General features: G+C 38.5%; 1 protein-coding gene across 1 annotated transcript in view; it reads left to right on the top strand.

Annotated features, from left to right (window-relative positions):
- Positions 1–7,850: 7,850 nt before the first annotated feature.
- LOC121367012 overlaps positions 7,851–16,538 on the top strand; it is a 10,870-nt gene continuing 2,182 nt past the window's right edge. The window contains exons 1-3 of the mRNA XM_041491218.1: positions 7,851–7,907; positions 9,640–9,852; positions 15,857–15,904. Coding sequence (XP_041347152.1) covers positions 7,880–7,907; positions 9,640–9,852; positions 15,857–15,904 — 289 coding nt within the window. The 5' untranslated portion in view covers positions 7,851–7,879. The remainder of the gene's footprint in view (positions 7,908–9,639; positions 9,853–15,856; positions 15,905–16,538) is intronic.

The following is a 16,538-nucleotide window of genomic DNA, read 5'->3' as shown; positions in this document are numbered from 1 at the left end:
ATCTCTTGCTACTAATAGAAATATTACCGGGTATCCTCTCTAAGACTATAAGTCTGAATTACCAATAGCCGATGATTGATAAATCAATGTGATCTAGTGGTGTTGCTAAACAAAACGAACTTTAAATATAGCATCACTGACAAACGACAACGCAAACTGAATCTATGTGGTCTAGTGCTGTCATTAAACAAAACTAACTTTAACATTACCTTAAACATAATTTTACACAATACATTTATATACAATTTATATATATATATGTGTGTGTGTGTGTGTGTGTATGTGTATGTATATATATATATGTATATGTATATGTATGTGTGTATATATATATATATACATATATATATGTGTGTGTGTGTGTGTGTGTGTGTGTGTAATTACGAAAACAAAACCAACCAAGCGACATGAGACAAACCTATGTGTGACATGATGTAGTGTTTGTATTGATTTGTAACACATCTTGTAATAGGTTAGAAACAATTAGAAATGTAAAAGAACAATTTAAGGAAGGTCATCATATAAAATTAATTAGTAAGTTCTCTGCATTTGGTATATTGGATCAAATATCTTCTAAGATTGCGTAATTGAGTAGCATTTGCGTAACTGAGTTATATTTGCGTAATTTAGTTATATTTACGTAATTGAGTTATATTTGCGTAACTGAGTTGCATTAATGCAGAAGGTTTTTCTCAGTAATACTGCTTAATATATTTAATACGCAGATCGGAATAGAATGGACAATTCAGAAAAAAGTGGAATTCGTCTTCAATACTATTAGTGTCAGAGATATGCAATCCTTAGTTCACGTTCAATATTTCTATATCGACAAATTTTAATATTTGTAGCTTCTAAACGGGAAAGGATTTTTATTAAATAGCACTGGAGACAGCGATTGTCAGTTAAGTGCTTATAAATTAATCGTTTTGCATACATTTCTTGAATAAATCTATCTTTTAAGCGAATTGTGATAAATAGTTTTTCATTACTGACATTGTGACACATCCAAACATATGACATTTCAATGTTGTCAGAAAGCTGTTTGACAATGTTAGCCAAATTTACATACTTTTCACCATTTTCAACCATTTCGAGATAAATTTCTTTCAAAATACAATTGTCAATTCTTAATAATATCAGCCAGTATTTTCAAATAACAATACATGTATCATTATCGTAAAATTAACAAAGGGTATCGCCCTTATTCATGGTACACCATGTGATTTGTGGTTGTTTTTCGGTTAACGCCAAGCAAATGTTTACAGAACATGAGGTGAAACATTTCGGTATCCAGCGATTTGGCGAAACCCCACGTTTCACAATAATAGCTAGGTAACGATAATATAGATGTGTCGAACAAAGCAGGTTCTGTTTCATCATCAACTTTCTGATTGTTTGTAGATATTTTCGAAGTCAATAAAGTATTGTTCCCTTGACTGGCTATATGACTGCTCGCTTGATGCGCATTTGGTTTGGGATCGATCCCCGTCGGTGGGCCCATTTTCGTTCCAGCCAATGCACCACGACTGGAATACCAAAGGCCGTGGTATGTGCTATCCTGTCTGTGGGATGGTGCATATAAAAGAACCTTTGCTACTAATGGAAAACATGTAGCGGGTTTCCTCTCTATGTATGCCTGTGTCAAAAAGACCATATATTTGACATCCAATAGCCAATGATTAATAAATCAATGTGCTCTAGTTGTGTCGTTAAACAAAACAAACTTCTATTGGTAAAGGTACCATTGTATTTGAAAATTCAACCAAATAATTAAAAGAGTTCACAATTTCTTTATATTCACCATCATACATCCAGTGTTCATTGTTCTTTATACGTCCCCTTTTTCGAAAGAAAACAATCTTTATTTTTAACATATTCACAGTGAGTTTCCACTCACTACAAGATGTATTCCTCTTATCAAGCATTGTTTGTATACCCGAGACCATTTCAGAAAATATAACAGGGTCATCAGTTTAAATTTTCTTTTGTTTAACGACACATCTAAAGCACATTGATTTATTAATCATTGGATATTGGCATTTTGTAATTTTAACGTAATCTTAGAGAGGAAACCCGCTACATTTGTCCATTAGTAGCAAGGGATCTTTTATATGCACCACCCCACAGACAGGATAGCACATATCATGACCTTTAATATACCAGTCATGGTGCATTGACTGGGACGATAAATAGATCGATCCCAGACCGTCCGCTTTACCACTTGGCTTCGTCTCATCCCGAATTTTGTGTTAGTCTTGCTTAAAAGTGGAAGTTTATTTCGCTCAACAAAACAAGGATAGCTTCTACAAGTATGACTGCTACAACAAACACCATCATCGTTTGTAAATTTATTAAAACTATCTTAGCATTTTGTTTTGTTTGCAATGTGATCTTTTAAATTTTAGTGTGTACCTGTAATATGAGGCATGTTTATTTTCCTGATTTACAGTAGCCCAGACTGACCTGTATTAAGAAGCCACCTGTCTTAAAAGGCCTCAATTTTATGCTCCCTTCGATGCACAGGATTGACTATTAACATTATTTTGAACAGGGCATTATGTGCTGTTTTCAAACGATTAACTACTTTAAATCAAGCGGAATATATATGTATGTGCTAATTTAGTCCAAAAGGTATGATTTTTGACTTTGGAATCAGTCAGGTATACATTTATATTTTGTGAGTAGATAAATATCGGTTAAAAAACAAAACAAAAAACATGATGTTTGCGTATGTCCGTGTATACGTACGTATTTGGGTGTGTAAAGGTGTGAGTGTATATATATGAGGCATGCGTATGTATGTGTGTACGCGTTTGTCATTAATGACTGCTTGTGTGTTAAAAACATGTCTGTCTGTAAGTAGTTTTGGGTATTCGGTCTAAAAATGGTATTCGAATATTCGATGGAAATCACGAACGAATACTTATTCGATATCAACTTAACAACTGACTAACGTAGAGTTTTTTTCATAGTTTGAATTGTATATTAATACACGTTTAATAACACCCCCCCCCCAAAAAAAAAAAAAAAGAAAAAAAAAAAGTAAATAAAAAAAGAAAACAGGGTATATAGAGAAGAAACCCGCTGTCCCACTGGGCTAATCGTGTTACCATAAAGCAGCGAGTGATCTTTTATACGCTCTTTCCCACAAACACATTCCAGTTTTCGAAGTTTTGAAAACAGACAGAACAACAAACTGATATACCAGTCGTGGGGCACTGGTTGGAACGTACACCCCCCCCCCCCCCCAAAAAAAAAAAAGAAGAAAAAAAAAAAGAAGAAATTAATAATAATTTTAAAAATTCAAGGGATCCGGCAACTCACCTTAGTTGAGATCTTTAACATAATTATATCATTTGTACTTCTAATGTAAATGATCATACTGAAGTTTGTTTATTTTGTTTAACGACACCACTAGAGCACTTTGATTTAATAATCATTGGCAAATGGATGTCAAACATTTGTTAATTTTAACATATAGTGTTAGAAGGAAACCCACTACATTTTTCCATTTGTAGCAAGGGACCATCCTAGAGACCGGATAGCACATACCACGACCTTTGATATACCAGTCGTAGTGCACTGGCGGGAAGGAGGAATAGCCCAATGGTGATCATATTGATGTACGGTACTTACCTTTGTTTGACACCCAGTAGCCGATGTGTGTTTTTGTGCTGGGGTGTCGTTAAACTTTCATTCATTCATTCATTCATTCTATTACATATTATATGACATGGGTTTTGTCAATAATGGTGCATTATACAAAAACAGCATAGCTTTTATTTTAAAAAATGCTAAGATTAGTTCTATAATCTTGTTGTTATGGGGGTTTTTTTCTATTTTTATTTTTACTTTTACAGTTCAATAAATAATAGTATTCATTTCCAATATCAGTATCTCAAATTTAAAGTTTACGTAGCATGTTTCCTTTAGGAATGTTAAATCATCTACACTCTTTAAAACTGACGAACGCAGTTTAGTTATTCAATATCTGTTTTGGTACGATAATCTTGTGAAATATATTTCAAAATAAAATTCAGTTTTGAATAATTTATAAAATTGAGACCTAAAAAAGTTTGTAATATCAAAAACACAAACAACACACACACCAAAACAACTACAAAAACAACTGTTTTACTTTGTTTTATAGGGTTTGTAATATCAAAAACACAAACAACACACACACCAAAACAACTACAAAAACCACTGTTTTACTTTGTTTTATAGGGTTTGTAATATCAAAAACACAAACAACACACACATCAAAACAACTACAAAAACCACTGTTTTACTTTGTTTTATAGGGTTTGAAATCGACATATTGATCAGTGTACATGTACCCCATTCCGGTGTTATCGAAAATACTTTATTTTTATTATTATTATCATCATCATCATCATTATCATCATCATCATCATCACCATCATCATCACCACCATCATCATCATCACCACCACCACCATTATCATCATCATCATCATCACCACCACCACCACCACCACCACCACCACCACCATCATCATCAATCATCATCATCATCATCATCTTCATCATCATCATCATTATCATTATCATTTGGAACTTTGAGTATAAATTTTTGCTTATTCAGCTATTTGATGCCGTTTCAAATCCGACCACACCTGGAAGCCCTGTTAGTACTTAATAATATTTGGCTTTACTTTATATGATTCTTAACAGCATGAATTCTTAAGAACACGTATGTTTTGTTATAAATCAAAACATAAATGTTTTAACAGCTTTGAGTTCTTATTTTTAATAGAAATATGATGCTAAAGAAAACATAATTTTACCTCATTAAATTTTAATGAATGAATACATCAGTTGCGTTTATTTATGATGTCACGTACGTGTGAAAATAAGCCTTGGGTTGAAGAGAGGGAAGGGTATATCAAAGATATCATCTCTCTGAAAAATATCAGTTTCACAAGTCAACGACAAATATTGTTCATGTTTCAAACAATAAGTTTGAATAGAATGTATATTAAGCTTGCTACACATGTATTAGAATAAAAAAACACAAAAAAACACGGATATTTAAACACACGATCGCTTTATTTTGTTCGTTTATGATGTTTCTATCAGTACAAATGGCCCGGCTTTGACGTGTTTATATTGTGAAATTGCCATGAGCTATCATTGTTACTCTATACTATTTTTGTTGCTATGCAAATAAACTATTGCTTGTATCCCTTTGAACTACATAACGTAATACAGTCTGGTCTAGCATTCATGAGGGGGAGAGCGAGAGAGAGAGAGAGAGAGAGAGAGAGAGAGAGAGAGAGAGAGAGAGAGAGAGAGAGAGAGAGAGAGAGAGAGAGAGAGAGAGAGAGAGAGAGAGAGAGTCTTTATTACTTTAGTACTTTAGTATATAGGGTATGTAATAACCACGGTTACGCACGCACACACGGTATGGGTATTAACTATTATGAGTATGGTGATATATCGCAATATGTGTTCTCTGTATCACACGATACGTATCACAGTACTTGCATTTTATTTACAGCAGCGTCCACTGGTTTTAACAAAGGTTTCAAACAAAATTTTCAAAGATATATGATACAAGTTGAAGTTTAGTAAAACATATTTAAATTTCCGTTACACTCATTACAACATATAATACGCACACATTACGTTGTCAGGGAACGTCACATCTGATGACGTCATTTTATATGGACAAGTTGTCTTATTGTCTTATAGGATATTAAACGAGCTTCCATTTTGTATCATGTTTATGTCTCGAGTGAAATAGTTTTCAACTGTCACGAGCTTTAGCGAGTGACAATGAAAATTATTTCACGAGGGACAAAAACATGATACGAAATGGTAGCGAGTTTAATATCCTATTTATTACCCATAATCGATCTTAATTTATATCACTCATCTCGTTTCATTGACGTTCCTGTAAGGTTTTAGTGCGCTATTTGATGACGTCATCGTGTGATGTCAAAAGTGTTACGTCTCACTTGGCACTCTAGTGGGACGTATCACCTTGGTATGTATCAAGATATTTGTAACCATATGGGTAAAAATATTGTTTATTATATACATAGCAATGAAATATATAGATCTACGGAAACCATAAAAGTCATATCCGGTGAAAAGTCATATTTTCGCTGTATTTTAGCTACAGTGAAAATATAGAAGTCGTATTTACTTTTTTGTAAAAGTGCACGATTAAATTATCTCCCTTTGTCTCGGTTCTTCGTATTTAAATTTGATGATTACCAATGCATCTGATCGTATTTGAAAAATAAAAAATGTAATTTAAACAACTGTACCTATAAAAACGGGATACGAAGTGCAATTACGATAAAATATATAAAACAAATTGAATACGAAGCTAAATAATGATGACACAATGTAGTGTCATCGAGTTTAAGTGTAAGAATTTAACGGCGTTCGACTCGTTTTGTTTTTGTGGGAGTTTTTAGAGGATCGCTTTGTCAGGTATGTTTGCACCGCAGTATTGTTAAATAAATGTTAATAAAGATAAATTTTAATCAAATTTCTTTTTAAAAGTCTACGGTAAAGTAAAAAATTTGGCAAAGTTCCACAGGAAGAAATATATCATGACGTTACGTGTTTTCGATAGGATAAGTGAAAGATATTACCAAAAAGCGAAAGATATTGTCAAAAATTAGGAAATATGTATATAATAAATAGACCATTTCATGGTGTTTTTCCGAATACGATTTTTATATCAACTCGTGATGTGTGAAAACAATATTTTTACTCATTGCTTCGCAATTCGTGAAAATATGGTTTTCACACATCACTCGTTGACATAAAAATCGTATTCGAAAAAAAACATGAAATAGCCTCTATTTATGGACCAAAATAATTAAAAATAAAGTATGAAGTTTTAAATTTAATTGAATTATATGTATTGTCTGTTATTTCTTTTATGTTCATCTGAATATGAAAAAAAGTCATCCCAAAACTTATGTGAGAACGGCTTCGCCGATTCACACAGCTTGCAGATTTTTGTTCGTACCCAAATGAAAGTAAAAGAAATAACAGACAATCCTTCAATGAACTATGGATCACTAAAGCTGTCAGGTCCCCTCCTTTTATTACATCTATGATACATCTACGCATGGACGGACCCACACACGCGCACATACACACATACGCGCGCGAGCGCGCGCGTACGATGGTCAGGTGTAAATCCGGTATACCGACATTTCTTACTAACCACTATCAACTGAAAACGTGACTGATCAGGTTGGTGGGTACTGGGTTGGCCTCCAGGTACCGACTTCCACCCAGAGCGAGTTGTAATGACTTAATGGGAAGGACCACTACCCCAACTTCTCACTCACTAACCACTAATCCGCTGTCCTAATCAGACAGTCCAGATAGCTGAGGTGCGTGTCCAGAGTAGCGTGATTGAACCGTAACTGGATGCAAGGACGGAAAAAAGTTAAAATAACATGACAGAAAGAACGAATATATAACCTGCAGAAGTTGCAGGTGACACGATAGTAGTTAGCGAGTGTTCCATAATGGAATATTAAAAGGAAAAAAAATACAGTCTATTATTTTAGCACGTTATAAAATTAATATCTTGCGACCAGTTTTTGATAGTCTGTTATTTTGTGAAGGAGATATTTTTTAACGAAAGATTTTGCAGGGCGTGGTGATAAGTAAAAACTGAGTAAATGGGCGTGGCACCTTTGTCCTGCCTTGTGGGAGTGGCTTAGAGAAATTGTAAGGGACGGATTAACGGAATAGAGGCACGCCTTTTTTTTGGGTGCACAAGGCAAGTGGTCTAGTATATCGGACTGTGTATATAACACGTTAAAGTTAGAAACTAGGAAGAACTTAAGGACACACACACAGGTCCATAAAGACGAAGATGATGAAGCTAGCTATAATTGCTGTCGGTAAGCCACATTTAAAGATTTTTAAGAAGAATAAACTAGCTAAACAGATAGTTTTTTAACAGACATTTTTAAAAATAATATAAATTCATATACGCACAATGTCAAGGCTCATATTTTCTATCTTACAAAATTCTACCTTCTAATCTTCTAATCGTAAGCGTACGAGACGGGGGGGGGGGGGGGGGGGGGGGGGGGGTGCATTTATTTATTTAGTTATTATTATTATTGTTGTTGTTGTTGTTGTTGTTGTTGTTATTATTATATCGATCTTTAATAAAATACTTCGAAAAACGGCAAAGTTTAAGAGACGAATAGTGGTTTAGTTGTATCTTTGAACATTCCGACAGCAATCATAAATATTATTTGAGCAATCCGTGTATTTATAGTGATACAAATCAAAATCACAAACCATTAATATTTAACTCGAGTTGTCTATTGTTTGTTTGTGTGCGTGCGTGCGTGTGTGTGCGTGTGTGTGTGCGCGTGCGTGTTGCTGTTGCTCTTTGTTACGTTGTTGTTGTTTTTTAAATGTTTATTCATGCTAATTTTATTGAAACTAACGCCTTATAATTTAGGCTGTATTCTAGACGGCGAAATGGTCGCCGAGTTATTAACAGTGGTGAGAAGTCGAAGTCACCGTAATCTTCTGGGCCTAGTCCGATTTCAAAAACAAAATCACACGTCAAGACCCCGACTTGTTTAGTGTCATAGCTCACTTAGCAGCTTGTCCGTCTGTGTTTGTACTTTGGCGCCAAACTTCACATCGACACGTGTTGCGCCGTTTGTTGCGACCAGTCAAGAATGCTAGTCAATTCCTACCATGGTAATTTCGAACCATAGTTATTTCGTACCTAATTTGGTCGTTTCGTACCACAGTTATTTAGTACCATGGTCATTTCATACTATTGCAAAAAATCATTTAATACCATAGTCATTTCGTACCATTGCAAAAGTAATTTCATACTAGAGTCATTTCGTACTATCATGAAACTAATTTTGTACCATAACATACAAATGAAATGTATTAATTCTCAATATACAGGTAGCAAATGTTAATGCTGTAGTTTGTTTCATTTATGACGTAGAATAATTAAATTAGAGGAAAAGGAAGGGAAATGTGTAAAGGCATTATTGTTTGTATGTTTTTGACACAGTGATAAAGAGGAACCCGCTGCATTTTTTCATTAGTAACAAGGGATCTTTTATATGCACCATCCCACAGACAGTATTTTACCAATACCTTTGATATACCAGTCGTGGTGCACTGGCTGAAATGAGAATTAGCCCAGTGGGCCCACCGACGGGGATCGATCCTAGACAGGCAGCGCATCAGGCGTGCGCTTTACCACTGGGCTACGTACCCCCACCCCCTTCAAAATGAATGCTAAGGTAACCGTATTTTAAAACCGATGCTATCAAACACTCTGTTGGCAGTGTAATAATATTGTTAGTATTGTGTTTTTTTGTTTTTTTTATTATTCCGTTGTCACACGCCACTCCAAAAATCCCAACAACAAAACAACAACAAAATGATAAGCAACCCCCACCAAGACATCCCCCACCCCACCTCCCCAAAAAGATGCCCCCCCCCCAAAAAAAAAACCACGAAACAAAAACAAAGAAAGAAACAAAAACAGCAATAAAACAAACGCAACAACAACAAAACAAACACAACTGTTTTTATATGTATAATTTTAAACTGCCACAATTACATTCCAAATTTGAATTTCAGCGTTGTTGACCTTTGTCCGTGAAGGTCATGGTCAGACCGAGGGCGGCGTGTGCGCGGAGTCGTCTGCGGATGCGTTCGCTGACCCGACGGGGGACTGCTCCAAGTTCTACCGCTGTGAATCGGGCGCCTACATGTCGTACGTGTGTACCGCCGGCATGGTGTTCGACAGAACCCACTGCACCTGGCCAGAGATGTCGAAATCCACGTGCAAAAGTATTTTTACTTTATCTTTCTCCTAATTTCATTCATTAATTTCTATTCATTATCCAATTGAGGTTCAAGCACGCTGTCCTGGGCACACACACACACACATCACAGCAAAAGTATTTTACCGTATCTTTCTCCTAATTTCATTAATTAATTTCTATTTATTTTTGTGCTTATATCCAATTCAGGTTCAAGCACGCTGTCCTGGGCGCGCGCGCACACACACTCACACACACACACACACACACTTCAGCAAAATTATTTTTAGCCTACTTTATCTTTCTCCCAATTTCATTAATTAATTTCTATTTATTTTCGTGCTTATATCCAATTCAAGTTCAAGCACACTGTCCTGGGCACACACACACAAACACACACACACACACACACACACACACACACACACACACACACACTCATTTCAGCAAAATTATTTTTACTTTATCTTTCTCCTAATTTCATTCATTCATTTCTATTTATTTTCGTGCTTATATCCAATAGAGGTTCAAGCACGTTGTTCTGGACACACAACTCTGGGCCGTCTGTCCAGGACAGAGGGTTAGTGGTTAGTGATTAGTGAGAGAGAAGTCGGTCTAGTCGTCTTACACAACTCTGGGCCGTCTGTCCAGGACAGAGGGTTAGTGGTTAGTGATTAGTGAGAGAGAAGTCGGTGTAGTCGTCTTACACAACTCTGGGCCGTCTGTCCAGGACAGAGGGTTAGTGGTTAGTGATTAGTGAGAGAGAAGTTGGTGTAGTCGTCTTACACAACTCTGGGCCGTCTGTCCAGGACAGAGGGTTAGTGGTTAGTGATTAGTGAGAGAGAAGTTGGTGTAGTCGTCTTACACAACTCTGGGCCGTCTGTCCAGGACAGAGGGTTAGTGGTTAGTGATTAGTGAGAGAGAAGTTGGTGTAGTCGTCTTACACAACTCTGGGCCGTCTGTCCAGGACAGAGGGTTAGTGGTTAGTGATTAGTGAGAGAGAAGTCGGTCTAGTCGTCTTACACAACTCTGGGCCGTCTGTCCAGGACAGAGGGTTAGTGGTTAGTGATTAGTGAGAGAGAAGTCGGTCTAGTCGTCTTACACAACTCTGGGCCGTCTGTCCAGGACAGAGGGTTAGTGGTTAGTGATTAGTGAGAGAGAAGTCGGTGTAGTCGTCTTACACAACTCTGGGCCGTCTGTCCAGGACAGAGGGTTAGTGGTTAGTGATTAGTGAGAGAGAAGTCGGTGTAGTCGTCTTACACAACTCTGGGCCGTCTGTCCAGGACAGAGGGTTAGTGGTTAGTGATTAGTGAGAGAGAAGTCGGTGTAGTCGTCTTACACAACTCTGGGCCGTCTGTCCAGGACAGAGGGTTAGTGGTTAGTGATTAGTGAGAGAGAAGTCGGTGTAGTCGTCTTACACAACTCTGGGCCGTCTGTCCAGGACAGAGGGTTAGTGGTTAGTGATTAGTGAGAGAGAAGTCGGTGTAGTCGTCTTACACAACTCTGGGCCGTCTGTCCAGGACAGAGGGTTAGTGGTTAGTGATTAGTGAGAGAGAAGTCGGTGTAGTCGTCTTACACAACTCTGGGCCGTCTGTCCAGGACAGAGGGTTAGTGGTTAGTGATTAGTGAGAGAGAAGTCGGTGTAGTCGTCTTACACAACTCTGGGCCGTCTGTCCAGGACAGAGGGTTAGTGGTTAGTGATTAGTGAGAGAGAAGTCGGTGTAGTCGTCTTACACAACTCTGGGCCGTCTGTCCAGGACAGAGGGTTAGTGGTTAGTGATTAGTGAGAGAGAAGTCGGTGTAGTCGTCTTACACAACTCTGGGCCGTCTGTCCAGGACAGAGGGTTAGTGGTTAGTGATTAGTGAGAGAGAAGTCGGTGTAGTCGTCTTACACAACTCTGGGCCGTCTGTCCAGGACAGAGGGTTAGTGGTTAGTGATTAGTGAGAGAGAAGTCGGTGTAGTCGTCTTACACAACTCTGGGCCGTCTGTCCAGGACAGAGGGTTAGTGGTTAGTGATTAGTGAGAGAGAAGTCGGTCTAGTCGTCTTACACAACTCTGGGCCGTCTGTCCAGGACAGAGGGTTAGTGGTTAGTGATTAGTGAGAGAGAAGTCGGTCTAGTCGTCTTACACAACTCTGGGCCGTCTGTCCAGGACAGAGGGTTAGTGGTTAGTGATTAGTGAGAGAGAAGTCGGTCTAGTCGTCTTACACAACTCTGGGCCGTCTGTCCAGGACAGAGGGTTAGTGGTTAGTGATTAGTGAGAGAGAAGTCGGTCTAGTCGTCTTACACAACTCTGGGCCGTCTGTCCAGGACAGAGGGTTAGTGGTTAGTGATTAGTGAGAGAGAAGTCGGTCTAGTCGTCTTACACAACTCTGGGCCGTCTGTCCAGGACAGAGGGTTAGTGGTTAGTGATTAGTGAGAGAGAAGTCGGTCTAGTCGTCTTACACAACTCTGGGCCGTCTGTCCAGGACAGAGGGTTAGTGGTTAGTGATTAGTGAGAGAGAAGTCGGTCTAGTCGTCTTACACAACTCTGGGCCGTCTGTCCAGGACAGAGGGTTAGTGGTTAGTGATTAGTGAGAGAGAAGTCGGTCTAGTCGTCTTACACAACTCTGGGCCGTCTGTCCAGGACAGAGGGTTAGTGGTTAGTGATTAGTGAGAGAGAAGTCGGTCTAGTCGTCTTACACAACTCTGGGCCGTCTGTCCAGGACAGAGGGTTAGTGGTTAGTGATTAGTGAGAGAGAAGTCGGTCTAGTCGTCTTACACAACTCTGGGCCGTCTGTCCAGGACAGAGGGTTAGTGGTTAGTGATTAGTGAGAGAGAAGTCGGTCTAGTCGTCTTACACAACTCTGGGCCGTCTGTCCAGGACAGAGGGTTAGTGGTTAGTGATTAGTGAGAGAGAAGTCGGTGTAGTCGTCTTACACAACTCTGGGCCGTCTGTCCAGGACAGAGGGTTAGTGGTTAGTGATTAGTGAGAGAGAAGTCGGTGTAGTCGTCTTACACAACTCTGGGCCGTCTGTCCAGGACAGAGGGTTAGTGGTTAGTGATTAGTGAGAGAGAAGTCGGTGTAGTCGTCTTACACAACTCTGGGCCGTCTGTCCAGGACAGAGGGTTAGTGGTTAGTGATTAGTGAGAGAGAAGTCGGTGTAGTCGTCTTACACAACTCTGGGCCGTCTGTCCAGGACAGAGGGTTAGTGGTTAGTGATTAGTGAGAGAGAAGTCGGTGTAGTCGTCTTACACAACTCTGGGCCGTCTGTCCAGGACAGAGGGTTAGTGGTTAGTGATTAGTGAGAGAGAAGTCGGTGTAGTCGTCTTACACAACTCTGGGCCGTCTGTCCAGGACAGAGGGTTAGTGGTTAGTGATTAGTGAGAGAGAAGTCGGTGTAGTCGTCTTACACAACTCTGGGCCGTCTGTCCAGGACAGAGGGTTAGTGGTTAGTGATTAGTGAGAGAGAAGTCGGTGTAGTCGTCTTACACAACTCTGGGCCGTCTGTCCAGGACAGAGGGTTAGTGGTTAGTGATTAGTGAGAGAGAAGTCGGTCTAGTCGTCTTACACAACTCTGGGCCGTCTGTCCAGGACAGAGGGTTAGTGGTTAGTGATTAGTGAGAGAGAAGTCGGTCTAGTCGTCTTACACAACTCTGGGCCGTCTGTCCAGGACAGAGGGTTAGTGGTTAGTGATTAGTGAGAGAGAAGTCGGTGTAGTCGTCTTACACAACTCTGGGCCGTCTGTCCAGGACAGAGGGTTAGTGGTTAGTGATTAGTGAGAGAGAAGTCGGTGTAGTCGTCTTACACCTACCCATTGAGTCGTTAAGCTCGCCCTGGGTGGAAGCCACCGAGGCCAGTGGGGTTTTTTTCTAAACTAGTCTTAGTTGAATATCTACCTGAGTACGTCAGAGGCGGGTCCAGGGGGTGGGGGGGGGGGGGGGGAGAGAGACCAGGGTACCTATTTCTCATAAATGTATTTGTGTCTCTTCTTTCTGACACTGAACAGAAAATATTCACTGGACGATCCTTTTTTCCAGTTGGTCCATGTGCCTAATTTCCGTCAATCACCACTCTCTCCCCAAAAAACCCCAATCAAAAACAAAAACAAAAACAAAAACCTTATTGGATCCGCTTCTGCTATGCTTAAGTCTACCAAAGTTATAATTTATTTGAACAGTCCATTACATAATTGTTTGTTTCAAAAACAAAAGTAAACAAGAAGTTTTACATGATAATTTATATACTTAGCCAAAAACGTTTAGCAATTTGGTAAATGTTCTTGACACTGGATTTAATTGAGGCATCATTTGTAATTTTTCAGATTTTCGTATGTGGACCCCCAAGCATCATTCAATGGCGTGACAGTCACACATTTCGTTTTGTATTGAAGATCTGTTACTTATGCCCGGCGCAGACGAGCGTTTTTTAACGCATGCGTCTGCGTTAAACGCAGACTCAACGCAGACGGGTGCGTCTCGTGTGCGCCTACCTGCGATGCGTTCCTGCGATCCACTGACGATTTCTTTTATTAATTAATTTATTTATACTTTACTCTAGGAAAAAGAACAAAGATTAAATGTAATTTATTAATACATTTTAAAACATAATAAACTTTATTTAAAACATTATGTACAATATACTATTACGATATAAATATTTCTTATTTCACAATTGTTTGTTTTAATTATTATTATTAGGCATAGTACAATGAATGCAATAATTTATATTTTTTAATTTCATCTATTTAGAAATGTCATTAATTACACATGCCTAATCTTTGTTTCAAAGATGAGCAGTTGGAAATTATTTGTGTTGAAACATTTACATGTTAGTAATTTTTAATGGTCGGGTCTGTTTTCACAATTCTGTTCATGACTGAAACCAATAATTGTTAATTTTGTTATATGCCGTTTCACACTGATATATGACACTGGCTTGGGTTTTTTTTCATAAATTGCAATACATTTCCTACGGTGGTATGCACGAAATACCGTGATTTTACTGAATCACTATTTTCACAATATGCTTTCATAATATTCGTAACTTCATAGAAAGAGAATTTGGAATAACACTTCGTTTAACATGTCCAGAATGGCAGCCACCGTAGATAACACGAAAGGCATGTTACTGAATAGACAGATGATTGGTCAATATAAAAATGTGAACGTAACGCAGACGCAAGTAGGCGCACACGTGCGTTTTTAGACGGATGCGGCAGAAGACAGATGCGTTTGTGCGTCTAAAATCAAACATGTTTGATATTTGAACAATCGACGCAGCGCTAAAAAACGCAACGCAGAGGGGGTCGCACACGATGCGTTTTTACTGCGTTCGTACGGATGCGTTTTTTAACGCAAGACGCATGCGTTAAAAAACGCTCGTCTGCGCCGGGCATTATACTGACAAATGATCGCTCTATTAAATCCACTGTCTATATTTATTTTATACGTCACGAGTTTTCTTTTATTTAAGCACATTTATGAAACTGCTAAACTTTTTTGGTTAAGTATATAGTCATGTATTTTCTCTAATTTAATTTTTGCCCTATTTTTTATTTATAAATTCTAAACAAACGTCAAACACCAGCAACAAATGTGGACAAAAGTCCAAGAATGTTGCATCTTGTAGACATAAATATATACAAACGTGAACAGGTGGGGACATTTGTCCCGACTTGTCCAGCAATGTTTTTGTACAAATGTCTGACAGTGTAAACAGGGCTTAAAACCTTCAAGTGTAGAGTGAAGCTCAAGCTTAAATGTTTCGTACTTCTCCGTTTCCAGTGATCCACGAATGGTATACTTTCTGAGTTTCAAATATATTTAATATTCAAGCATTTAAAACAAACATAATGACGTCTCTCTCTCTCTCTCTCTCTCTCTCTCTCTCTCTCTCTCTCTCTCTCTCTCTCTCTCTCTCTCTCTCTCTCTCTCTCTCTCTCTCTCTCTCTCTCTCTCTCTCTCTCTCTCTCTCTCTCTCTCTCTCTCTCTCATATTCATATTCATATACATGTTACTGCATATTAAAAGTTTTATTTCTGTATTTTCAGCACCGACGAGAGGCAACGTTCCGTTAATCCCAGTGGACCAGTCCACAAGTACGTATAACAGTAATCTCACTAATCTCATTGAAATTAAATCTTATTTTCCACTCCGGTTTATCTGACAGAAACTCTGAGCAAAGTCGCTTGTGTCAATAGTTAAAGTTTGTTTTATTTAACGACACCACTAGAGCACATTGATTTATTAAACATCGGTATATTTGGTAATTTTGACATATACTCTTAGAAAGGAAACCCGGTATATTTTTCCATGAGTAGCAAGGGATCTTTTATATGCAACATCCCACGAACAGAATTGCAGATATTACGATCTTTGATATATCAGGCGTGGTGCACTGGCTGGAAAGGTTAATAGCCTAACAGGTCCACAGATGGGGATCGATCCTAGACCGATCGCGCATCAAGCGGGCGCTTTACCACTGGGCTACGTCCCGCCTCTTGTGTCCATATATACTGACGGGAAGAAATAATGGATAACACCAACACTAACAGTAAGGCATGATTGCAACCAAAACGCATCCATGTTAGGATTCTCGTTCCAGCCAGTGCACCACGACTGGTATATCAAAGGCCGTGGTATGTGCTATCCTGTAAAATTGCACATGGAGAGTCATAACTAAGTTAATTAAAGTGTGTTAGTACTTTAGAAAATATGTCTTTTTAAAAAGAG

Source organism: Gigantopelta aegis, chromosome 3 (genome assembly GCF_016097555.1).
Source record: "Gigantopelta aegis isolate Gae_Host chromosome 3, Gae_host_genome, whole genome shotgun sequence".
NCBI lineage: Eukaryota > Metazoa > Mollusca > Gastropoda > Neomphalida > Peltospiridae > Gigantopelta > Gigantopelta aegis.
This window is presented reverse-complemented; position numbering and strand designations above follow the sequence as displayed.